The sequence below is a fragment of the Cryptomeria japonica genome, chromosome 1 (genome assembly GCF_030272615.1).
Source record: "Cryptomeria japonica chromosome 1, Sugi_1.0, whole genome shotgun sequence".
NCBI lineage: Eukaryota > Viridiplantae > Streptophyta > Pinopsida > Cupressales > Cupressaceae > Cryptomeria > Cryptomeria japonica.
The window spans coordinates 142,003,161-142,030,205 of NC_081405.1; the positions used below are offsets into that span (position 1 = coordinate 142,003,161).

At 39.1% G+C, this 27,045-nt stretch overlaps 1 protein-coding gene across 2 annotated transcripts in view; it reads right to left on the bottom strand.

Moving 5' to 3' along the window:
• Positions 1-26,639, bottom strand: part of LOC131027621 (mitotic spindle checkpoint protein MAD2) — a 29,823-nt gene extending 3,184 nt beyond the window's left edge. Inside the window, exons 1-7 of one of the 2 annotated variants that reach the window (XR_009102505.2) lie at positions 26,492-26,639; positions 26,365-26,380; positions 26,148-26,278; positions 25,803-25,923; positions 24,308-24,411; positions 24,025-24,146; positions 23,725-23,841 (exon numbers count right to left, since the gene is read on the bottom strand). Coding sequence is in view for 1 of the 2 variants with exons in the window: in XM_057957695.2 (XP_057813678.1) it covers positions 23,788-23,841; positions 24,025-24,146; positions 24,308-24,411; positions 25,803-25,923; positions 26,148-26,278; positions 26,365-26,380; positions 26,492-26,564 (621 nt within the window). In the remaining variant the exon portion in view is untranslated. Of the gene's footprint in view, positions 1-23,461; positions 23,842-24,024; positions 24,147-24,307; positions 24,412-25,802; positions 25,924-26,147; positions 26,279-26,364; positions 26,381-26,491 lie in introns of those variants that run through there. The other variant, XM_057957695.2, reaches the window with a different exon arrangement.
• Positions 26,640-27,045: the final 406 nt, after the last annotated feature.

Consider the following 27,045-nt stretch of genomic DNA (forward strand, 5'->3'; position numbering starts at 1 on the left):
CAATGGGGGGAGTCTCCTTATTTTGACTCAATGGCATTACATACCAATGGTTGCGTTGAAGAGTATACCATACTTCACTGGTGAAACAACTACTATGCCTATTGAGCACATTCAAGACTTTGCAAACATCTGCTCCGTCCATAATATCACTCGGGATGATGTTGGTGTCAGACTCTTAGCCACATCTTTGAAAGGCAAAGCTTTGCAGTGGTATAAAGGGTTGTCGTCTAGCTCCATTCACAATTGGGACGAATTGGGGGAGAGGTTGTGCAACCATTTCGAAGACAAAAGTGATCATCTATCACTTGTTGAGCAGTTGACTACGATCAAGAGGACACCCCACAAATTCATGGGAGATTTCAATTTCAAATTCCATAAGACATGGAATAGAATTCCTGCTCTAGTGAAGCCATCTCCAAATCATGCCTTCTTGTATTATCTTAGAGCTCTTAACAACGATATAGTTGTCATGGTACAATCAATGGGTGGAGCCTCTCTACTAGGTGCATATGACATAGCCATAAGAGCAAAAAATTGTTTGATTCGAGCTGGGAAGATAGCTCCAAGGCCTCTGATGCCTCTCTTCCTAGAAGCTCCTACTCAACAACTGACCTTGGCTCCTATTCCCATGGTTCCCGCAAGACAATCATCCACACCCTCTACATCCTCCAATGAGCTCCATGAGGTCAAGGCTCTACTGCAAAACTTTAGCAATGAGTTGGTGACACTAAAGAGGCATCAAACCCAACATAGAAGACCTTATCAAGCACAAAATTAAAACTATTAGCAGAATAGGCCACCCTTTCAAGGGCAAAACCAATGGAGCAACGCTAGACCTTTGAATAGTGTGAACCCCACAGTTGCAAGCAACTCAAAGGCGATAGTTCCAATGCAAAATAACCTCGCCCAAGAGCAAGATTGGTGTCAACCATGCAATCAACCACACAACCAAGGTGCATGCCAAAATGGAGGGTTTGTCCAAACCCTAGTGGTGCAGGATGAGCGAAGTACTTCTGGCCAGCAATATGACCCAAATCAGCCTAGTGTTTGCACTTAGGCTTACTTGCAAGGGGATTCCACCTTTGTCAATTGGCAAGAGGCAAAATTCTGTAGTTTGAACCAAACAAATGGTGAGTCTATGGTGCAGTATACGAGGTCAAAGAAGAGAGCTATAGAGGCTGCCTCACCTTCAACATCAGCCCAAGCTCCAACACCCAATGTAGTTGTCCATGATACAAGCCAAAATACCATTCAATGGAGCAAGAGGCAGGAGGAGGCCCAAGTCGTCCAAAGAGAAAAAGTAGACCTTGTAGCCTCAAAGGGGCCCCTAAAATCAGTTGGTGCTCCTTTCAACATAGTTGATCAGATGAAGAAGGCCAACCTCAACGTCACTATGTGGGAAGCCCTTTCGATCCCATCTCAAAGGGATTTTCTTAAAGAAGCACTGAAGGACGTCGATCAGTCAGGTGATGAGGCAGCAGTCAAGAAAAGGGAAGCCTCCACCAGTTTGGTGCAACCCAAGGAGGAGGAAGATTCAAGTAAGATCAGCAAGCCTCCCCCCTTTTATCTCTCTTTAATGATAGGAGATAACTTGGTTTACAACTGCATGATAGATTCAGGAGCTAGTAGCTCAGTCATGTCTAAGAAGGTAGCTAATCTTCTTGGCATAGAATACGAACCTGTGACCAAAGGGGTGGTTCAATTAGATGACACTTCTATTAAGACAGTAGGGGTGGTAAAAAAATTGAAGTTAACCTTGCATGCATGCCCTGGTTGCACTGTGTTGCAAGATGTATCAATCATCGACCTCCCTACCTTCTTTGCCATCTACCTGTTTAGAGACTTCACCGCCAAGATAGGTGGGTACCTGTCTTTTGATTGGTCCCACATGCTATTTCGAACAAGGTATGGTACCAAGGTTACCATAAGGGCAGAGCCCAATGCCCAAAACCACATTGAGCCCTACACCCCCAGCCCTGTAAACATGAATTGCACTTTGCATGAAGTGGGGGAGGAGTGTACTGTCCGTGAGCCTGCCACTCTTTTGCAAGAGGTTCATAATTGCTTGTTGGACGAATGGGCCAATGCTTTTCAGTTTGATCCATTAGCTGAGAGTGAAGAGACTAGGCTTGGCACCTATTGTATCCATGAAGAGGATACTCCTATCCCTAACCTCATCAAGACATAAGGAGACTCAAAGGGGTTATGGAACATGTTTTTTGATGGTTCGAGAAACAAGAATGGTGCAGGTGTCAGTGTGATGCTTGTTTCTCCTGAGCAGGAGAAATATTATTTCGCTTTTAGGCTTCAATTTGGTTGCACCAACAATGTCGCTGAGTATGAAGCCTTGATCCAAGGTCTCCAACTTGCACAAAGCAGAAATATCGGATCTTTGCAAGTATTTGGAGATAGTGAGTTGGTTGTTAACCACATCCGAACCCAAAGTGTGGCAAAGAACAACCTACTCAAATCATACAAACACAGGGTTTTGGATTTGATTGAAGGATTTCAGGCCTTCAATATCCAGAGCATTCCTAGAAGTCAGAATAAGCATACTGATAGGCTTACAGCGGTTGGTGCTCAATTCGACATACCAGTGCATGTTGTAAGTGAGAAGGAGCAACACATCAGGCTTGTTGTGAGGCCTGATGTCCCCGACAATCAAGTAAATTGGCAAGTGTTCGAAAGCGATCAACAAATCGTCAACTTCTTGCAAAATGAAGTAGAATTTTTCGCTAAAAATCAGTCTAAGCTACAAGACCAATATGGAGATCAAATCATGCAACTCAACTCCAACAAATTGCCTAAAGGTCTAGTTACCTTGGAAGGCATTTTCAACTCGGTTGATTAGTTGAAGAAGAAGATGAACTTGGCTGCAAAGAGGGGTGATTGCAAGCCAGTTGTTGTCGCTGAGGGTAGGTCCTTAAACTTGGGCAAGGTGTGTTCCTCAACCGAGCAAGAGGTCTTTGTTGAGCTTTGCCAAAAATATGATGACATATTTGCTTGGATTTATGAAGATTTGAAGGGTTTTGACCCTAGCTTAGCCCAACATACTATAGATCTAAACCTGGATGCAAAGCCAATTAGACATAAACAAATGCCAATAAACCCCAAGATTGAGCCACTAATGAGGAAGGAGTTGACCAAGCTCATAGAAGCCAATATCATCTTCCCTATCAAGCACTTCTCCTGGGTGGCCAACCTTGTCCCTATAAGAAAGAAGAATGGGGAAATCGGACTATGTGCAAACTTTAGGGATCTCAATAGAGCCTCCCTCAAGGATCACTATCCCCTTCCCTCTTTGAAGCAAATTCTCCAAAAGGTCAGTGGCTCGGAAAGATTTTCATTCTTGGATGGGTATTCGGGCTACAATCGGATCTTGGTCCAACAATCAAACCAATACAAGATGCATTTACTACTAAGTGGCTGGGTACCTATGCTTATTGTAAAATGCCTTTTGGGCTAACCAATGCAAGTGCCACGTTCCAAAGAGCAATGGACATGGCTTTCAAGGGTGTATTAACAAAGTTTGTGCTTGTATACCTTGATGACATAACTGTTTATTCGAAGCATGCAACTGACCATCTTGGTCATCTTGAGCAGGTGTTCATGAAATGCAGGGAGTATGGTGTGTCCTTGAACCCTAGCGAGTGTGTATTTGCTACTAATCAAGGAAGATTGCTAGGACACATCGTATCCAAGGAGGGTTTGACCATTGATCCAGAGCGAGTGGAGGCTATTCTTTCTCTTCCACTCCCCTGTCACAAGAAAAGATTGCAAAGTTTCCTTCGTAGGATTAACCTTGCCACCATGGTAAAACCCCTCACTTCCATGTTGAAGAAAAACTTGGCTTTCAGTTGGACCAAGGAGGGGAGGGCCGGTTTTGAAGAGATCAAACAAGCAATTGCTCAGGCCCTTACCCTTGTCAATCCTAATTATGAAAGGGATTTTATCCTCTATACCTTTGGAGGAGAATCCAGCATCTCAACTATCCTAACACAGCTAAACGATGATAATTTGGAGCAACCTATTGCTTTCTTTAGTGAGGGGCTAAAGGACTATGAGCTTAAGTATAGTTATGTAGAAATGCAAGTCCTCACTGCTGTAAGGGCATTAAAAAAGTTTAGACACATGTTGTCCAACAACCGGATCCAACTCTTAATTCTGCATGCAAGTGTCAAATATTTCCTTCTAAACAAGGACATCAGTGAGAAGAGGGTTGGGTGGATAACCAAGGTCAAGGAGTATGACATCAACTTCAAGATCACCAAGCTTGTAAGAGGCAGGGGCCTATGCGAACAACTTGTCTCATCCTTTGAGACTACTTCAGAGGTCGCCCTTGTGTTACAAGAGGATCAACCAACTGGCAAGAACACTCAATTTAGTTGGGTAAGTGACATGACCACCTTCTTAATGGAAGGTAGATACCCCCAAGGTCTGGACAGGACCAAAAGAAGGCATTTCAGGTTGCAGTCCATTCCCTATGTCTTAGTGAATGGCATTCTTTTTCGAAAAGACTCTAATGGAGTCTTACTAAGATGCATCGAGCAAAACCAAGTTAGCAGATTGTTAGAGGAATTTCATGATGGGTCTTCAGAGGGCCACTTCTTTGTAAGGACTAAGGCTATCAAAATAATGAGGACTGGTTATTACTAGCCATCCTTATTCAGTGACTCACATAGATGGGTGAAGAATTGCAAGAAATGTGCTCTCTTCTCTGGGAAGCAAAGACTAGTTGCCCTACCTCTTCATCCCATCCAAGTAGATCAACCATTCGCCCAATGGGGTTTAGACTTCATTGGCATGATAAACCCACCTTCTAGTGTTGGCCATAAGTGGATCTTGGCCGCAATAGATTACTTCACTAGGTGGACATAGGCAGTTGCATTGAGGGATGCCACTGAAGCCTCTGTGTTGGAATTCCTTAATGGAATTGTGACAAGATTCGATGTTCCCTCCATCATCATATCAGACAATGCTAGGGTATTTGTTGGAACCCAAATTAGTTCTTGGGCAGTTAAGCATGGTGTATACTTGAAGACATCATCCAACTATTACCCTCAAGGTAACAACTTAGTTGAATCTTCCAACAAGAACCTCATCACAATAATTAAAAGGACAATTGAAGACAATCAGAGGGCATGGCATACTAAGTTGAGGACAACCTTATGGGTTGACATGATCATACCCAAGAGGGTGATTGGTAACTCCCCTTTCATGCTAGTATATGGGAAGGAAGCAAGACTCCCAATTTCCCTGGAGTTACCCTCTCTTGAACTAGCACATCAACTAGAATTAACAGAGAATGATGCCATGACAGTAAAGCTAGTTGAGTTGATGGAGTTGGAGGAGGTTAGAAGTCAGGCTATGCATACACTTGAGACTCATCAAGAGCAGGTCAAGATATTTTTTGACGAAAAGGCGACTAATAGGGTCTTTAAAGAGGGAGATCTAGTTCTCAAGTGGGATGCAAACAAAGCCAAAGCTGAGCGCCACTCCAAGTTTGATGCTATCTGGAGTGGCCCATATGTCATCACTAGTTGCAAGAAGGCCAATGCATTTCATCTCTCCAAGCTTGATGGCGAAGTTCTTCCAATCCCCATGAATGGAATTCATCTCAAGCCCTATTTCTGAAGAGGGTGTTGATAACTATGTAAATATTAGACTAGAAGTTGTTTTGCTTTCATAAGTGCTTGTGCACCTATCACATTCTCCTTAAGAGGGTGTGTGCTCTAGTTTCTAGTTTTCCTCCAAGTGATGGCACACATGTTTTGGGTCTTTCAATGACTCAGTGCCCAATGGATGCTCAAGGCTTCTGGACTTCATGCTGAGCAGACGAGCATCCCGCAGAAATTGCCAAAAATGTTATTTTATGACACCCTTGGTCCATCAGTAAAAACCGATCAAAGATACGATCCATGGACCAGCGCTGCCCTAGTTGATCAAGGAGAAAGCAAAAGAATCATGAAGTGTGAAGTGTTGCCTTATCCAGAGGAAGTTCCTCCCTTGGCCTTTTATTCCTTCCCCAGAACCTCGAGGTTTCGAGGTTCTTTCCCTTTGCCTTCTACTGTTCTCCTTCCTCAGAACTCCGAAACCTTGAGGTTCGAAAGTTCCTTCTCTTTGCCTTCTCTCGCTTTTTTTTTCTCCGGAACTCCGAAACCCTGAGGTTCCGAAGTTCCCTCTTCGTTTTCTTCTTTCTCCGGATTTCCGAAACCCCGAGGTTTCGAAGTTTCTTCCCTTTGTTGCCTCTCTTTTCTTTTCCCAGAACTCCAAAAACCCGAGTTTTCAAAGTTCCTCCCTTTCTTTCCCCTTCTCTTTGGTTCCCTGGAACTTCTGAACCCCAAGGTTCCAAAGTTCCTTTCTCTTCTTCTTCTCTTCCTCGAAACTTTGAAACCCCGAGGTTCCGAAGTTCCTTTGCTAGATCCCGCCTTTTCCTTGCCTCCTTCTCAGTTCCCCGGAACTTCAGAACTCCGAGGTTCTGAAGTTCCTTTCCCTTGCCTTCTTTGGAACCCCAGAACCCCGAGGTTCTGAAGTTCCCTCCTAGCCTTCTTCCTTCTTTTCTCTAGAACTTCGGAACACCGAGGTTCCAAAGTTCTCTTCCTTTGCTTCCCTTTTTCTTTCGTGGAACTCCGGAACCCCAAGGTTCCGAAGTTCCTTCCTTAGCCCTTTTTTTCAGTCCTCTGGAACCTTGAGGTTCTGAAGTTCCCTATTGCTCTCTTTTCTCCTTCCCAGGACTCCGGAACCCCGAGGTTCCGAGGTTCTTTCCTTTTCTTCCCCCACTTCGGGAACCCGAGTTTCTGAAGTCCCCAAACTTCTTTCTGACTGGCGACACTTCTGGATGGCGTGATCAACACTCAAAGCTTTAAATGCTCTGACTAGTTTTGTGACTTATGCACCTTCTTTTGTGGAGTCACATGGGTGCATTTAATGTTTTTGGTAGGATTTCCATCAAGGGAGGTACGGGGCCTTTCTTGTTGTGGTGACTTATGTCATGTCCGCATACTCTGACATTGGAAGGTCAGTCAATCCACCTTTCAAGGTTGCCTTTTGTGGGTATGGCTAGGTTGCTTGCATTTACAGAAGTCAAGTGCATGCACTTCCCTGCACTCCCAGACTGACATGCAGGGGTCATGATCACTCTTGTAACCATTTTTCTATATAAGGTTGTGTTGTGACCATTTCACACATCGCCCCATTAGAATGGGGACCCCCTCTTTCTCGCTTGGTTTTGCCCGCTCTTCTCTCTACTTTTTAGGATTTTGAGTGAGGTCTGTCTGGACTAGGTCTAAACCCCTGGGGTTTCTTTTGAATGTGTTTTTAAGACAAGTCCAGTTGAATTTTGAAAGTTATTACACATCCTCCTGAAGATGGACTACTGAAGTCAGAGTTGTCTTAGGTCAAGTCAGGATTCTGTTTGGGGAAAATTCAAAGTTTTGTCTAAGTGCTAGTATTTTGAGGGTAAATTGTATATTTTGTCTACATGAATTTTGACCAAATTTTTGGAAGCAGGATGACTGACCCTGGCCTTGAAGATGACCTAATCCTGCATGATAAAGTGATTGAATGATAAAATTTTGAAGGTTTAAGGAGAATTCGCTCCTGTCCCTCTCCCAGGGACCAGGGCGAAAATATTATTTAATGCATATTTGTCTCTAACTTGTTTAAATTGTTTTGTGCAGGGTTGCCAGGGGAGTCAATTGGACGTGAACTGAAGATTTTAAGGATTTTTGAGGTTTGAAGATGATGATTTTGAGTGATTAAGACAAAATCGCTCCTATCCTCAACAAAAGGACCAAGGCGAAATGGCTTATCAGGGTCATTCTTGACCTTGGTTGATCAAATTGGAGTGTCGAAGGCACAAGGAAGGATGAAATGAGCATAGTTGAATATCCAGACTTAGTCAAAAGCAGTGAAAGGTTGGACTTTTTGTCTAACAAGACAAAATCGCTCCTGTCCCTCACCAAGGGACCAGAGCGATTTTCTCCAAACACACCTTTTGAGACCTTTCCTAGACTTCGGTTCTCATTCATGGCCTGTAGAAGGATGATGTCTTCCCAGCCAAGGAATTTCGCAGTGAAAAGTAAAAGGATTTGGCCTTGAAGAGCAAAAATCGCTCCTGTCCCTCACTGAAGGACCGGAGCTTGAATCCCAAATTTGCATTATCCTCACAAGATTTAAGTGATTTTACGATTGGAAGAGGCCAAGGGGAGTGTGCTCTATCCATTGAATATAATTTAAGTGGCCCACAAAGGAGAAAATCAACCTAAATGACAAGTTCGCTCCTGTCCCTCACCAAGGGACCAGGGCTATTTTCAAAGGGCGCTCCTGTCCCTCTCCAAGGGACCAGAGCGATTTTCCCTCAAGACAAGTTTTTGGCAAAAGGAAAGCAAGTTTCGCGTTTGAGGTGGGTGAGGGAAGACATAATCGATCCGCTGAAAATAATTTTCGAAGCTAGCAAAACACAAGTGAGCTTATAATTGCAAAATCGCCCCTGTCCCTCTCCAAGGGACCAGGGCGAAAAACACTTTAGCTAACCTTCCTCTCCAAATTTGGACGAATCCAAGTCAAGACGCAAGGTTAAAATGATATTTAAAGGGTTTCATGGAAGAATGAAGTAACAAAGACCACCAAATTGATGAAAATGGCTAGGGCGCTCCTGTCCCTCTCCAAGGGACCAGAGCGAAATGTTCAATATGCCTAAAAGCTTGACATTTCGGAACATTACTTTCATTTCCAAAGACTCGAGATGAAGTGGGGAGTGATATTCTACGTCTAGAAAGTAATTCAAGGGTGATACGATCGAGAGTTTGCACAATCAACTAAATGGCGCTCTTGTCCTTCACTCAAGGACCAAGGCAATTTTCATAAAAGCAAGCACCTCCCTCCAGAATCACGCCAAGGTAAGGTTGTACAAAGTGAGAAATGTCTTTAAAAGAATGATGAACAAAGAAACGTCTCCAAGAATCAACGATCCTAAGCTCAAATGTAAAAATCGCTCCTGTCCTTCACTGGAGGACCAGGGTGAAAATCTTAAGAGGGTCAAGTTTGCCTTGCAAAAAGCGAGTTAAGCATGCGTAGAACGAACAATAATGATCATTGCCTACCTCACAACTTGATTTGGCGATTGGAAAAGACAAGGATCAAGGACAAAGACAAAAATCGCTCCTGTCCCTCACCAAGGGACCAGGGCGAAAATGTTTTAAGGAGCATTCATTCCAAAGATTGAATAAATCAAACTCTAAATTCCCAATGAAAATGCCATCTTGAACGTCAAAGATGAGGTGTTGGACGTAAAAAAACAAGAAGTGTGAAGTCTAAATTGTATAGGCGCTCCTGTCCCTCTCCAAGGGACCAGAGCGATCTTGTTGATATCCATTATTTTCCCATGCTTGGGTGCCAATATCCTTCAAATTGCATTAAATGCCAAATTCGATAAAACCTTGAAATATTTTGAAATTAAATTGGTATTTAATAAGTGCGCATAACATTTAATAATTAATTTAAGCCTTTAAAAAATCAAAAATTTTAATTATAAAGGCATTTAAAATTAATTATTATTAAATTAAATAAAAGGAAAGAGCGCTTGGGGTATTATTTTAATATTATTTATAAAGTCGGCCTCTTCTTTTATTTAACTTTTGTTTATTTTTGGCTTTTTTTTACCAAGTCGGCCTATGGGGAATAAGGTGGTGAGCGCCTATATAGTGGGGGTATCTTGAGCGATGTTAATCCATCATTCATCCATTCACTCAAGTGCGATTTGGAGAAAAGCAAGGTGTGCGAAATCTGGTCTAAGAAGGAGCGAATTTAGTTGAAGGCTAGAGGTGGAGCGAATTTTCCTCAAGGCGTTGAAGACTAAGGTGGTAAAGCTAATGCTTGCGAAGTCTAAAGGAAGACCATTTTTGTTGAAGGGAGAGCTTCGATCCACATCTTGCCTAGCGAACTTGCTTAATTTTGCATTATTTCTTAAAATTAGTTCTCAAGTGGAGGTATGGCGTGAATCTTCCTAGTCCATTGTTGAAATTTTGAATTTTGAATCTCAAATTGCATAGCTATATTTAGGAAATGATAATTCAAAGACTTATCATGAAGTTTCCTAAATTTAAACTTTAATCTAGTCTATATTTCTACGTTGCAAAATATATTACTCATTACGAAATGTTGTGTAGGTGTCACAATGGCGACCCCAAAGACAGGAGCATCCACCAGTCGTCCAACCCTCATGAAGGAAGATCAAAAGAATGAAGAATTGGAGACCAAGATCATGTCGAAGTGGAGCAACATTGGAGATACCAACTTGGGAAACTTCAGTGTGAAGAAGTTTCGAGAAGTCCCTTACATTGGCAAGCCATCACCTGTCGCAAAGAGAATAATTGAAAGTGGCATTATCAAGGCAGCCGGTTTCCCTCCAGCAGTCCAGTGCCATGAGCTGATGATCGAGTGTGCCTGCCATTATGACCCACAATCAAGATCGATCGTGTCCAAGGAAGGGAACACTTTGGCTTACCTTTCAGAAGAGGCTATAAGTGAGGCTCTCCATCTTCCAGAGCATAGAGATATGGTTTACAAAAGCTTAGAAGGAGCCAGGTCCATGTACGAGGATGATCCAGACACTTGCTTGAGCATCATCAACAAGAATTGGTTACTCAAGAGTCGTCCTCGCCTGAGCAAGATTCCCAACACACCACATAGGATCGACTTCCAGGAAGAGTACAGAGATTTGATAACTTTGCTCAACCGAGTTAGAGGGGCTCCTCAAGCCTTCTATTTCGAGAAGTGGATGTTCTACTTCATCCAAGTGATAGTTCAAGGAAAAGGAACAATTCATTGGGCTAGAATGATTAGCCATTGCTTGGACGTGTAGTTAAGAAGACTGAAGGCTACCAAGTCATTCCACATGAGCTCGTACATCATGTATGCCTTGATCAGAAGTTTTGAGTATGCAGGACTACCTCATAGAGGAGTGATCGGAAGAGGACCCGGGGAGGTCAGAGTTTGTGATTCTTACGTCCATTTGCATCATCCACCTGGAAGTAACTACAAGCTAGTCAATGATACCTTCACGATGAACATCACCAGGACATTACAAGGCGGGATTCACAATCGGCTATCTCAAGATGCACAAGAGCTTGTAAAGAGGTATGGTGCTTGGTTCATCCAATTTCAGAAATTTACATATATTAGAGTTCATGGGTGTCCTTCACCTCCCTACATGTTGCCAAGGTATCTGACGGACAGGATAGCGTTACTTGAAGTGACTAGGCTGTTAGCAGCTTATGCAAAGGCATTCAGACACAGGCATGGAAATGGAATTCTTGTGCCGATCATACTAGGAAATTCAGTTGAGGTATGTCCTAATGCTCTAGCCATGGATGACGCAGAGAGGGAGTTGGCCTTATATTTATTTTCATTCTTTGCCTTGAGAGAGAGTTTTGATCCTTATGGGTATATAGAGGAGACAGTCAGTAGAAAGTACAAGCATGAATTTCAGGTAGAGGATTTTTGGATGAATCTCTCGGATGATTTTGAAGTAAAAAGAAAGATGCATTCCAGATTGCCTTTAGATTTCATCAGGAAATGCAAAATTTACAGAGTGGCCGATCAAGCTCAGGACAGTGGCAGACATCTCCAATCATCTTATGACCGAGAAAGCAAAGCAGTGAGGATAGATTGGAATGAGCCTGAGGTTTTGGATCTAGATGCTTTGATGGCTCCAGTTTTTTCTTGTACTCGCAGATGGGTTGATGTGCAACATCAAAAGTTGAGAGAACAGAACATATCTATGACTTTTACTTTGGAGGAAAGACCAGGGGAAGGAGGAGCAAGTATAAGTGAAGGTAATCCTCATCCCAGGAACACAAGCGAAGGCAACCTTCGAAGTGCAAGTGAAGGCAATCCTCATCCTAGAGGTGCGAAGAGGAAAGAAAGACCTGAGAAAAAGGAATCCTCCAAGAAGAAGCAAGAGGCCAATCGAGATCGCTCATCTGGCACATCTTCTCAACAAGAGAAGAGGACACTTGAAATGGAGGAATCTATGGAATCAATGGTACAGAATGATAAACATGAAGAAGGACAGGCACCTCAACGTTCATCAAGTCGATCTCTCCAAGTCAATGAGCTACATAAAGACAAGAATGATGACGAAGTGACATCTCCTCTCCGAGAAGAAGAGACATTGCCTAAAGAAATACAAGTTAGAGAGACGAGATCTGCTATTCCAGATTGGTTGAAGGAGAGACTCACAAGGGTGATTGTGATCGAAGATGAAGATAATGTGATTGACTTAGAGATCCTTGTAGGAAACTCTCAGGGAGTGACAGAAAGGAGGAAGGCCACTAAGATGTCCAAAATGATCAGAGATGAGACAGGATCCAGGAAATTGCAAATAGCTACACCAGCAGTGGACAAGTATGAAGGTGAAATCCTCGTAGAAGAATATGATGTAGAAACATTTGAGCTTGGTCCACTCACTGCTGAGCAAACATTGGATGAGGCAACCGATTCGTTTGAAGCACTAAAAAACAAGCTTAGGGAAGAAATGGAGAAAAATAGAAAGCTTGAGAGAGAGAGAGGTGCTTGGAGAGGCTACTTTAGCCATCTCAATCAGCCTTTGGGGCGTCAGGATCCAACAGTATCTCCTGTGCAAGCACTTCCTCTTGAATCAGTTGGTGAGGCAGAGAGAGTCAAAAGCTTGGTCCAACTTATGAGCTCTTGGATTGACAAATCCCATACAGTTGTTGTTGAATTTGCAACAAGAATGATGCAGACTATCCACCGAGCTATCCAGGTTCTTGAGATCATCCACAACCTAATGATAATTGTAGCCGCCTTTGCCCATACTAGAGATGTTATCATTCCTATTCTACAAGTAATCCGGCAAACATCAAGGAAGATCCTAGCACAAGAAAAAATAATGGATGGAGGATCTCATAATTTACTCCAGTGGTCAACTTTACTCCAGATGAAGGAAGTTCTTTTCGAGGACATCAGTAACAAATGCAATCAAGTTGAAGAGATCATCCATCCGATCCAGGACAAGGTGTTTGAGGTGTTATGTACTATTCTTGGCAGAAGGATCGAGGTTGAGACAGATGTGGATCTTCAAGAGTTAGAAGAAAGAGTCAAGGTCATATTTTGCAAAGATGAGAATGTTATCACAGATGAACAAAGGGATCAAATGTTTGCTACCATGCTCCTGATCGAGAAAATCAAAGAATTTGAACCTGGATGGGACGCGGCTCTTCTCAAGGCTTTCAATCAGGTCATCCACTTGGAGGAACGAATGAGGAATCTTCCCGAGATTCCAATTGCTGAGATTGAAGGAATTGTGTCTAGATTCATTGCATATGCTAAGAAAGAGCATTGGAAAGGGAATAAGGTTCTAGAAGAAAGGTTGTTACAGATGATGTGGCACCTTAATTATCATTGGTCTATGTTTCCTAGATTTTCATGCCAAATTAAATATTTGGCTATGCATTTAATATTGTTCAATAAAAAGGGGACTATTTGTAATAAACCCTAATTAGGGTTTAGGTGTCATAATCTTAGCCATTGATCTTCTTTTGATCTGGGCCGTTCATTGTAATTGAGGGTGCTATATATACCCTCACTCATTTTCATTTTGTAATAGGAGAAAAATAGAAAATAAGAGATTAGAGGAGATATTAGATATTAGAGAGAAGAAGGTTATTTTGTAACAAGATTGAGCATTGAAGAAGGAATTTTAAGCAATTGTTGTTTATGATGGCTTTGAGATCAATAAAATATTGAAGTTATGGTGTTTTATTGCAATTCTTGTGGCTATCTTCATAGTTGTTTACTTTCTTGAATCATTCTTAGTCGAAGTAGTGTTTAAATTTGAAGGACTAAGTGTTGAGCTTGCTCTTTGGTGAGATTCACGTTCCAAACCACTAGCTTCTTGCTGATCGTAAGGATGCCTTGCGTGGTCAACTAGAAATATTTGGATTACTTAAACCTTCACTCATTATTGAATCATTGATATGTACCTCCATGGTAGTGCCTATGATTCTTGATGATTTGAAAATCATTATTCACCTTAGAAGATCGCATCAGTTTCAGTAAAGTTGTAATTCCTTGGCAATACTGAAGTTGGTCGAATCCTGCCAAGTCTAGCCTACATTGAGTCATTCTTAGGATTAGATTAGAATCTATCTCTTGCAAACCTTACCTTTTGATCTTTTTTTTTGGAATTCATTAGTGTTAGGAAATTTTGTTCTTGCAAATTCGGATATGTAAGGCCCCTTGATGAAACAGCATTCACAACGACCACTGGTGCTTATCCACACGTAGAGACCCTACATCAAAGAACCTTGGAGTCATCCTGATTGATCATTTCTCGCGACATCTTCAGCAATCAGAGGCTTTATTCAAGAGAGGATAAGGTACCCTTGGGTATTTTATTCTGTGTTAGGTAGTGTACAAAATACACGTCAACAGGTTGTTAAGCCTCTTTGTAAAGGGTTCTCTCCTTGCTGCCTTGAGCTTTCCTATGCTCTTTCTCTTCTCTTGAAGACGTGTAATTATTTTTGCATTTCTGCAACTGTAAGTTTGGCCTTTGGCCTTTGAATGAATTGAAATTACATTCTTGCCTTCCTTCAACTTATGCATGTTGTGTATGTTTCCTTACCTTCATCATAGGTGTATGTCTTGTGGCTCTTCCCTCCATATATGTTGTGTTAACTTGTTTTTTCTGAGTGTGACTTGTGGGAATCCTTCTCCCCTCTTGACACTCAGCAAATTCTAACCTCCATACATGCGTTTGGGTCACTCATGCAACTGAAGTTTGTGCATCTCTTGGGTATTTTAGTTGATTCCTTGTGCCATTTCGGGTGGGGAGAGGAACAATCTCTTATCTTGGTGCATCACCTCCTTTGATTTCAATCAATTCTCTTTTCCCTTTACCTTTGCAATTTGTTAAGATAGGCCTAGGAGTTAGTTTTGAAGTGTTGAGTTTGTTCAACACTTGCACCTTGATGGAGAAGGAAGTTGGCCTTCTCCAGAGATTCAACCCCCTTGCGCAAGGTCCCACACTTCGGGGTTGTTTCCATGTTTCACAAGGTTGCTGGGTTGATAGCTCAGCAAGTGTGCAAGTTTCTGTGATAACATAGACAGAACCAGAAAAAGTGTCATTGTACTGTATATAGATCTTGTTATTCAGAAGATTTATTATGGTAATGTTGTTATCATTATTCTTGAATCTTTTACTATCTTAGTTTTTCGCAGTATCATAATTTTCGTTCAACTTTACGTATATACACATTTCAGTCATATTTATTCACAAACAAGCCCCTGACATAACATCTATGCAGAATTCGCAAAGCCCATAGAAGAGACAGACCTAGGCTATTCCAACAAAAGCTTCAACTAGCACATTTTAATCTTAGCATGGGTCTTTTTGTAATTTTAACTATTTTTTATTCAAATCTTTTTATCAAAGAATTTTCAGCTAATTCCAAATCTATACAGTTTTGTAATACCCATAATATTTCAGAGCAGAAATGCATAAAAATCACCGAGGATATGTTTTCTTAACAAAAGGCAAGATCCATAGATTTTTCTTTTGATCGGTAAGAAACCGAAGCCATTAACGCTTTTGACTAAAGCTATGACCCTGTGAGGCCGCTTATTTGAGGAGTTTTATTTGCCATTGCACGCACTTGGCATCTCCATCTTATCACTCCGTTGTGCACGCATGGCAGCTCACCCTTATATCTCCTTTGCCTCGTGCAAACGTTACTTCATCATCGTGCACAGGCGTTACCTCATCTCTCCATCGTCGGTGCACATGTATCTCCTTATCTATCTGTCTTCTACGCGCAGGTGTCGATCTCCTTATCACTCCATCCCCGCTCGCAGGGGTCACCTCATCGTTGCACGCAGGTGTCTCTTGTCTCTCCAATGCCATGCGCAGGTGTCTTCTTATCTCTTCGTTGGTGTGCACGAGTTTTGCTCCTCTCCTTATCTCTCCTAGGCCACTTGCTCTGCCAGTCCCCTGCGAGGATCTCTGAGTGCCGACAGTGGTGGCAGTCAAACTCCACATGTTTTTCTAGCCACATTGACAGTCTATGTGGCCATCCAACTTCGCTTGTCATTCTAACCACATCAACAATCTATGTAGCCATCCTACCGACCGCATGTCATTCCAGCCACATCAACCGTCTATGTGGCCATCCTACCGACTTCTTGCCATCAACTGGACTCCGAACTAGTGATACCTCCATCCCAACATCACGTGTGGATAAATTCTTGCTGGAAGAAATGCATGAGATTTGAACTCACGACCGCCCTATCAGTAGGGCTTGTGACTTACTGTCACGCTGCGGGGTCATCCCCAAAGATGCATAGATTTTAATTTAATATCACTTAAAGAAATTTGTCATGAATTTTCCAAAAATTGAATTGAATAAGACAAATAAACTTAAGTAATTTGTGAGAAGTTTCTTATCCAGTTACTTAGTTCACTGGTTGCCTTCAATCCAGAGATCAGTTCCAAGAGATTGCCTTAGATAATCTTCATGCAAACGCCAAGTGTGACAAAATCCTTCCAGTATCTATCCATATCTATCATTGTTTTCCATCTTATAAGACAACACTTCCAAAATTAAAGTTGATAAAATAGGCTTCCTTTTAGTGGCAACTGAGCAAAACCTTGAGCTTAAATTGATTCTACAGCCACCAAAATGCTTCTAATATTATTTTTCAATACAATGGAGATACCTCTGAAAACATTCATCTTAAAGAGGAAAGGCATACAAAATGACAATGGAACCCATCTATATCCATATACCCCTAGTCAAATATCATATAACCCATTAGTTTGAAACCAATGGCTTCACGCTACCATTAATTAAATTTCTAGATGTACTTGGCTTCCAAAAAAAATAACAATTGGTCAAGATTGATGCAATCTTGTTACCTCATTCACAGGCTAACTTTGAATTGGAGATCAGTATGCATAGCATCAGAAAACGAGTTTAAGACATCATTTACAGGTTTCCTTCAAACTGTAGATCGGTATTTTTGGCATGAAAAAACCAGTTTCAGAGACTGTCCTTCATGCAAATGTATGCAAACAAATTAATGTCCTTAAACATCCTATCATATTTGTCGCTACTTTCCAATTACTAAGACAACAGTTCCAAAAGAGAAGAAGTTAAAATAGGCCTCCTTCGAGTTGCAGGTCAGCAAAAATTTTGAGCTTCAATTTATTCTACTTCCACCGAAACTCTTTTTAACAATATTGTTCAATATCGTGGAGAGAACTATTGCAATGTTTTTTTCAAAAGAGGAAGACCATGCAAAATGAAAATGAAACTCATCTATGTCTTTATGCCTAGTCAATGCCATATGATCCATAATGCTACCTTGAATTATGTTAAGTGGCAATGCAACTATAAAAGGGTGAAATTGCTGGCAATGGTGGTAAAAAAGTGCAACTAATTAATAACGGTTAAAACACAAGGTAAAAGTCTCTTTTCTTGGTAATGGCACTTTAAAAATGTGATCGAGATGGTGACAATAGAAAAGAAATGTGCCTAATATGAGACACTTAGCAATCATAAAGAAAATCATCATTCTAAGGTGGCAGTACCTCCCATGAAGGGCAAAAGTGTTGACAATGGTGGTAGAAAAATGAGACAAGCAAGACAAAGATTTAACACTTAATTTATTTTTGCACTTTTCTTGTGGCATTATCAATTAAAAAGTGGCAATTATACTGGTCATGAACTTGCAAAACAACTTAAAACTTGCAATGATTAGATAAAAACATAATAATAATCATGTTTCTCACATGGTATTGCCACTTAAAATGTCCAACCTAACTAGTTATGATGGCTAAGAAGTGTGACTAGTTGATTAAGTCGTTTAAAGGATATGTTAGCATCAAAATGAGGTATTTTAAAGCAAATAATAACCAATCACGAATGACCTCTAACATATGTAACTTAATCAAGGGTTAAGATAAATTTTAAAGTAGTAAAACATCATCTTAGACATTCATTTCATTGATTTAAATCTCTAATGCAAATCTTAAATAGAGGAAAGCTTATTTTAGGCTATGTTAAGTGCCTATTGTCTATTTTTTGAAAGATAGGATTGGGGTTGCTTTTGAAGCAACTTTAAATCTAATTATTCTTAAAAGATTCTCTTAGAGAGCTTATAAATAAATGCTTGGAGCACATTAAATGTAATAAGAGTTTGTAGTAAGTTGTAATGTCCCTTTCTTAGTAGGAAGTAACCAGCGGTCCACTAGCCTATTCCGGAAACCCGTAGGCTAACTGGAATGAGGAATTAGGGTTTCTTATTTTTTGTGGAGTTGTGTGAGAGCAAATTGATGATGATCTGGTAGGGATTCTTTAATTTTGATTGTGGATTCCTTCTGGTTTTTTTGAGAACTTCACAGAGGTATAATATGCATCTTGTTTTGAAGTGGTTTCTGAACTTACTATTTTTTACTATTTTTAGTAATTTGGTGGCAGCTGACTAGATTTTGAGGTTTTTTTAGGTTTTCCGAGCTCATTTTTCAGAGTTGTTTTCATGAATTACTATTTTTAGTAAGTGTCAGTTCAGGCAATGCTATTTTTGGCAGTCTTGAGTAGAGCTCCAATCCAATTCATATTAGTGTTTTCTGCACTTCAATTCACATGGTTGATTTGGTAGTGATCAATGGTTGATTTATAATTGCTTAATTAAATATTATTACTTTATCCTAGAGTTTGATACTTAATTATTTCACTGATTATTTTTGGAGGAATGACTTAGGGAGGAAAAATTATATGATTTATCCTAAGTCACATTTTATTTCCTAAGTCAAGAGGGCACCCAAAATGAATTCATTTCACACTTTGTAATATCTTCTCAAGTTCGAACTTGTGTACCTTGGTAAAGTTCGACTAGGGGGCCTAAAAGGGGCGCCATGTCTTGAGGGGGACATGTAATGAGATGCAAATGAAATTAAAGGGAATTTGGTGCCATTGTAATTTGAATCTGAGATCTAGAAACCTATAAATACAAGGTTGGGCGCCTCATTTTATCATCTTGGAGAAATTATAACGTTATGTTGTCGAAATGGTGATTGAGTTTAAGTTTCGGAGTTGTGGCTTCCTAGCTTGCACAGTTTCGTACATACAGTACCTAATTGATCAATGTGTTTGATGGTGAAGTTTTGAGAGTGTGTTTTCAGTTTTTTAGTGTGTTTCAAAATTTCAGAGTGTGGAGTGTTTTCCTATGTTGTTGGTTTGGTGTGGCTGAAGCGAAGAATTGTTCATATCTCCCTGCTTGTGTGACCCATCATTCTGGGTATCAGCTCATTGGAAGCGTATTTGGAGGGCAATCATTCTTCTATTTTGGCATGGCTTTTAGTGTGCATTCTAATTTTTAGTGGCAAATCGTACTTCCAATGCTAGTCATACTTTCTTGGAAGTGCCTTGGGTTGCGTGTTGTTTGTTGGTGGTGTTTTTGGTGCCGGTTTGTGATCCTATCTTGGGCATCTTGGTCATACCTTTCATTTGCCCGTGTTCGTGTGCTATTCGGAGTTGTTTTTGGAGAGTTGCGAGACTTTCAATGTGTTGGCATTTTACATCATATTTGGTTATTTGTGTTTTAGCTTGAATTTCTCTGAATTTCATTGTTATGATTCCTAGTACTTCATTGTATTCATCATTGTAATTGTTGGTTAGTAGTACCAAGATCTTTATATCTGAAGTACTTTATTGTAATTCCCACTGCATAAGTGGAAGAGGCCGGCTTGGCTGCCTTCAATGTTTGTAATTCAGTTTGTTGTTCAGTCCTCCCGATGTATAAGCGGTCGAGTGATCTTTGTGTGTAACTGTCCTCCCGCTGCATAAGCGATTGAGTTGAGTTTGTTTAGTGAAAAGTTCTCTCATTGAAATATCGTGGTAGAGTGATTTGTGTTTGAATGTGTTTTGTTTCCTTGGCTGGTTTACCGCCAAGTTTCCTTGTTTTTACCCGCTGGAAAGTGGAAGGGGTTGGCTTGTCGCCCAATATTGTAATATTCATTTTCAATGTTGCATCTAATGATCCCCTGTCACTGTATGCTCTCACCCTCCCAATTTGGGCTCTTGGTGATCAAAAGGTGGAAGGGTTCCTTTCAACTGGTTTGGATTGCATTATTCTAACCCTAATGGGTGATTGGTGTGTTTGTAAAACTTTTAAAAGTAAAAAAAAATTGTTGGGGATATTACATAAGTTTATGTTGAAGTTTTCATTCAAGTTTTAGAGATAATTAAAAAAAGGTTTTTGTTTAACTTTGTATAGCACTAATTTTCTACCTTGCAAAATAACTTTACACCCTTCGTATCATTGTGTTTCTTTTTCAAATCAATCCAATTATTGTTGTTTATCCATGGATCTCCATTTTAATCATTTAAAAACATTAGTGTTCAAATTCATGTTATTGTTTAGCAACAAAAAAAACCTCATAGTGAAATAAGCACTTTCAATCTTGTAATCTTACCTCAAAGAATAAAAAATAGGTAGATTGTTTTTCAAATCTTTTGTTTACATACAAAATCCCTTAAAATTGCTTTTATAGTATGCATAATTTGTAATCTAATTCCAATTGTTTTAGATCTTAAGAATAGATTAAATTAAAGATGTTTCCTTCTTAAATTGAAAAGAAAGTTTCATGATGGACATTATTATAAAAATGACCAATTGAAATGCTAACAATTTCAATAGATGGAACTGCTTAAAATTATCCTTAATTTTGAAGTTCTTTATCCCAACATTAATGAACTCATACACAAAATAGGACCAGCCAGATTCAAGAGTTTCAAGCCCTTAAACAAGCAAAATATCTAACTTGGACTTAGTAACTGCTCCGAGTTGACTTGCCCTACCATTTGACTCATATATTAGATAGGATATGGAAGTTGGGTTAAAGAAAGGGAATTCAACCCATATTAGTCATTTGGATCTAATCCAACTTTCTAAGTAAAAGCCAAATAAATGGGCTTTCAAACAGAAAACCTGTTGACAAATCAGCCATTTACCCTAGAGGATGGCCCAAGCAACCTCATATTTGAACATGACTCGCATTCAACCCCTGTCCAACATGATCGACTCTACCCAACAAGTTTCCTAATTCTAGCATAGATACAATTTCAGGCAGGTTTGCAATGACCTAGTCCTCAACTGGTATGTCATATAAATCCATGAAAATTAGTGCATCAATATGTTTTTACTTTTATTTACACTTTTTGATTCAATTGTTGCATCAATGATTGGAGGTGGAGGTCGAGATAGTTACATATATTTGTGATAAAACTTTTCCTGTGCCTTGTGAGTTTCTTCATTAGCAAAGGATATTAAGAATCAATAGCATCTGTCGGAGCATCAAGAGATTTTCATTGCAAGGGTAAGGCCTTATGGAGGGGTCTTTTTAAAAAAATGGGTGGGTATTGTTGAAATATTTTAGAAATATTTTAAAGCTGATGGTCTGCTAAATTTAGCAGTGCAGTTCAATTTAAAAGTTTCAAAATCCAAGGAAGTTGATGGTCTTGTAAATAAAAAATTAATAAATAAGCAATCATATCTCTTCATTTGTTTTTAGACAGGAATCTAAAATTTCAGATGATTGACAAGTGGCAAAAAAAATTCTTAAGCTGGTGGAACAATTTCTAGCCCCACCCCAATTTCAGCTGAAATATGCAAGCCTTAAAAGGTAGGGGCTGCCATTTTTCAAAGAAAAAATTCAATTAATCTTGTAGCATTTTTTTTTTTGCTTCATAAAAATATGATTCTGAAACCCCATGAAACCCTACCCTAAGAATTGTTAGCATGTGGGTTTTGTTCAATTCTATCATACGAGAAGCCACTATAATTATAAGAGACTCACCTCTTTGTCAAGCATGTTAAAATCTAAACCAAAGTATACTTGAACAGATGAATGAATGATGTCCAAGAGACCATCAATCTATGGGACCAAGAGTATCATCATTAACAATTTCAAGTTCATTTCAATGTCGGCTCTTCTATTGTGGATCTTGATCAAGGAAACCACAGTTTTGTGAAGTCTTTCCTCCTCAAATAGGTCATTTAGATTGCTAACCTTCAAATTGTTTCCATATTGTGTATGAATATCCTGATATGCTACACACCGAAAGATGAAGTGCCATTCATTTTCAACCATCTCTTTATTGAGAAAGACAAGTTCTTGTATCCCACTCTTCCTTAGGGACTTCCTGTCTACTTGTCTTACATCTAAGATGGTGAGAACCGATTCTTAGTCGTGCAACTAAAGAAGTCTTTTTCCCTTAATTGCAGCCCTTAGGTAGTCTTTTTCGACCAACTTGTTTTGTCCACATGGTAGTTCTAAATTTTTCGAACACACACTTTTTTTATCCTTTCATTATTGTTGGAGCAATCTTGCAAATCGATGTTTCACTTGCTCATCCTCTTATTGTTTTGCCTAATCCAAGTTTTCTTCCTTCATTTTAATTCCTCAACAACAATTTTGGGTTAGCATTGCCTAACCATCGTTTTTATTTTTTTTAAATTATTTAGCAAACAAATTATTGTTGAGGCCTCCATTGGAAACATTCCCTCTTCTACCAAAAGAATCTCATAAGGAAATCTTGACTTGATCTTGAGACTACTAATGATTAGATGCTTTTGGATTCTTTCTAATTGTCCCACTTGTGATCAGAGAAAGAGGACACCTTGTTTAAACTCAACTATCACTGCTAAAATAGTCAAACATCCCCAACATCCCCTCCTTAAATTCTGATTTTTAGCTCTAACTTGATCGTAGAGTTTATACACCGCAACTCCAAACTCATTAGAAATAACATATCAAAGATAACAAAAGCAATGAAAAGCTAAACAATATGATTTAAAAACATGTACTGAATGATCAGAAGTAACATTCTAGCTGATGTATAGTATCTATAGCAACTGTCATCCATCCATTCCTCCAATCAAGGACACTACTGAAATGACACATAAAATGGACACAAAAGTATAAGCATGATTCTTATATTTATGATGATCATTAACTAGAAGTAAAGTAATTGATTTAGTTTCTATGCAGATGGATGGAGATAGCAATAACATCTGCGTGCTTGATAAATCTGACATTTTAATTGATAATTATTGCAATAAATCTTGCAAAAAGGAAATATTTTGGTTGTGAAAATCTTAAAAAGAGTTGTTTTTAGTTTTAAAAGTAAAAGTCAGAAAAGCAGAAAAGCTTATTAGGAATTCTCTCAATCTAAATTTCGGTTTTAAAAATTCAATATACTGAAAACAATTGATAAGAAATAATATGATTATGAAATTTTTACAATCTATGATAATAATTTGAATTGTTTCAGAGAATTTTTCTATGCTATCTACTTTCTTCATTCTGATAATATGGATTGTGATCTAAAAACATTAAAAATTTAATTCCTTTAGTTTATTAGTTTAAGCCGAAAAATAAACTTTTCAAAGACAATTCAATTTCACTCCTGTAAGAAATGTGTTACATTGTAGAGCAGAAGAGAATAATAAGCCCATTTACAGTGACGCATCAAAAATTGACATACAATTCTATCTTTTACAGCTTATGCTAAAAATAAATTGCTTGCAATTCGCATGAGTAGGATTTAACTGTGAAGAAACAGTAACATCCACCCAATTGACTAAAACAAATTTTCAATATATTTTCCACAAGTAGGAGGAAACGGTGAAGAGACCCACATGCATCGTTACAAAGGAAACCTATTTTTCCGTTGGCGAGGCAAGGTGTCTCTGACTTTGTTTTTACTCATCGTCATCCTCTTGTTTGTAAGAAACAAGAGCATCCACTTTATGTATCTGTAGACAAGTAATATCATATTAATCAGATATTTCCCGTTCTGCATACATTATTAATTGAATTACAAAATATGTAGCCACAAGTCAATGTCTTTGATAGTTGCCACAAAAAAAAGGATAACAAATAACACGAGTGAAGGAAAGGAGAGGTTATGAACAAAGCAGAAAAGGGAAGAACCATACCTTTGTGTCAAAAGAATGAAGCTTCACTACTTGGGGATTGTTTATCAACCGTGCCTCACTCTCAGCCCAATTGAATGGGACACTCAAATCATTATCTGTGTAAGCCAGCACATCAAATGTGCCTGCAAATGCAATGATGGCCCCAATGGAATTTCATTTAGTTGACAAAATTGGTAACAACAATGGTATGATCTTATTTATATTCAATATATAAGCAAGGCATACATACAAAAATACTTCTTAAATAGGATAGACTTATAGATCTAATCACGAGCATTCTTACAGGGCTCATCTAAGCAGGGGAGGTATGTGACACTAGATGTGATTTGGCGCATAATTGCCTGAATTTCTCTCATAATCTCCTTATCGCTTTTCTCTCGAGATCCCCTGTAACCATAACAATAAATCAAAATAGAAAAGAAAATGAGAGAGACTGTCTGAGAAACATAATGTGTCCAAGGGTTTCTGCAGTTATGGAACTGTACAACACTTGGAAAAGTACAACTTATACTCGAATCATTTCGCCAGAACAACAAATTTAGCAGTCCTTTGTAAGAAAATTATCTTGAACAATTTTGAAAGCAAAAACTTTGATTGCAGTAAATGAATTTGAATGACAAATATTTCAGCTGACTGGCATTTGACTGAGGTCGAGTGGAGAGGGTAGCAGGTCTCATGGAGGAGGGCTACTGCTGCTGTTTTAACGGTGCTGGCAACCCCATGAAACCTTATAGATAAACCTGAAGCAGCAATGGTAGAAGAGTATGAGATGGAGCTTGGGAGGCGGGACGATCCTATTGATTCTACTAAGTTTCCGGATTGATATTTATTTAAACCTACATTCCAAAATATCTGTATCAGAGGAGAAAATTCAATTTACAGAGGTATTTTTTTTCCAAGGCATTTTTCTTTTCACTGAATATATCTAGAAAGCCCTCGCCATCAGATTACTAAGTTCTGCAAACGTTCAGTACCTTACCCTTTTCAGCAGCTAATCTCATCGTCTGCCCTAAACAATAGCTTGTCCTGAACATCGGTTCCATGGTCCATATTTGAAATGTTCTAGTGTTTAAGATGGACATTGCTCAACACTCTGGCTCACAAAAACAAACACACATATTCCTATATTGTTAGCTAACTTTCCTGAACAATGTCTTGAACAAACACATATATTCCTACATGTTCAGTCAGTTCCATGGTTTATATTTGAAATGGTCTAGTGTTTGAGATGGACATTGCACAACACTCTGATTCACAAAAACAAACACATATATTCCTGCATTGATAGCTACCTTTCCTGAACAAGGTCCTGAACATCTTGTCCTGAACAAACACATATATTCCTACATGTTCAGGGTAACAGCTTCTCCTGAACATCAGTTCCATGGTCTATATTTGAAATGGTCTAGTATTTGAGGTGGACATTGCTCAACACTCTGGTTCACAAAAACAAACACATATATTCCTGCATTGATAGCTACCTTTCTTGAACAATGTCCTGAACATCTTGTCCTGAACAAACACATATATTCCTACAAGATCAGGACAACAGCTTGTCCTGAACATCAGTTCCATGGTCTAGTGTTTGAGATGGACATTGCTCAACACTCTGGCTTACAAAAACAAACACATATATTCCTACATTGATAGCGCCTTTCCAAGTCCAAAGGAACCACTTGCAAAATAAAAATATTAAAAATAATCCCCTTCTGTTGGACCCAATCCTATAGCAGCCAATAGCACCACCCAAGATTTTCCCGAACACAAAACATACATACCCTTTCTCAACAACATCCTTGTCAGTGTGGATGGTGAAATTCCATCTTTCCATCACCTCTGAAGTGGCATTGCTCATAATAACCAGAACGATTCGCTGCAACTTTCCCTTCTCCAGCCATTCTAATTGTTGAAAGAAAACAAATGAGCTCATAGGAAAAAGAAGGAAATGCAGACAGATAGATTAGAAATGTGGGAAGAAACCCCATAATGAAAAAATTTTACTATATAAAATTGTTTGCGAACTAACAGACATCACATAGATAACAACCAGAAAGCTAAGAGAAAACCCTCAAAGAAATGGAACTTGACCCTTAACAGATTTAGAGGCAGAAGGTAAGGATCACCTGCTAGCTGAGAAGTAATGGCAGTCAGGTATTCCTTAACTTTAGTGTCATTAGTAGTAAGCATTGTAAGACCATACTTCTTTGTTGCCCCAAAACTGTCGGATGGGTAGATCCCTCTCTGGTACAGAATACTATAACACAAACAGAAACAGGGGCATTATAATATATCAAAGATTTACTGCAAACAGGAAATATGTGAAGTAAAAAGAAAAGGTACCTGTTGGCGGCGTAAGCTGTCCCCCAGAATTGTCGAAAAATACACGGGGCAAGTGAGATCGATGAATAAACGAGAAATAAAATGATTTTGGTTATGAGAAGCAATAAACATTAACAAACAAACTTACAGAAGAACTCGCTAACAATGGCCGCAGATCCTGTAAGCGTAATGACGTCTTTGGCAATCTGGATAGACCCCATATTTTTCCTTCTTCTTCTCTGCAATATCTCTTCTTTGAATAAAATTCACAGGCAATGGTGAAAACAGAAAGAAGCTAGTGTTTATATTCAAATCTGATTTCGCTCCAACGGCTATCTTTCTTAATCTAATGTTTAAATTCTAATTTAGAAAAAGTAGACTAGGTAGTGGACATAAAAGAACAAAATTGATATTATTTAATTCTAAAATAGATGGAGGATTTTTTTTTGGTTTTTATAAATTTGATTTGAAGATAGTCCTATCGTGAACAAGGTAGCGCTCTAAATAAGTTGCCCTCTCACTTTTTTATATATTTCTAAAGAAATGGTGGATATCTCTAAAAGATAGGTTTTATGAATAAGACAAACAAATAACTTAATTAAGTTTAGAAATATAATGTAATAAAATTTTGAAATTAAAAAAAAAAAAAAATTAATTTTAATAGTCAAAAGACAAGTTGTTGTCTATTGTTTTGATCATTAG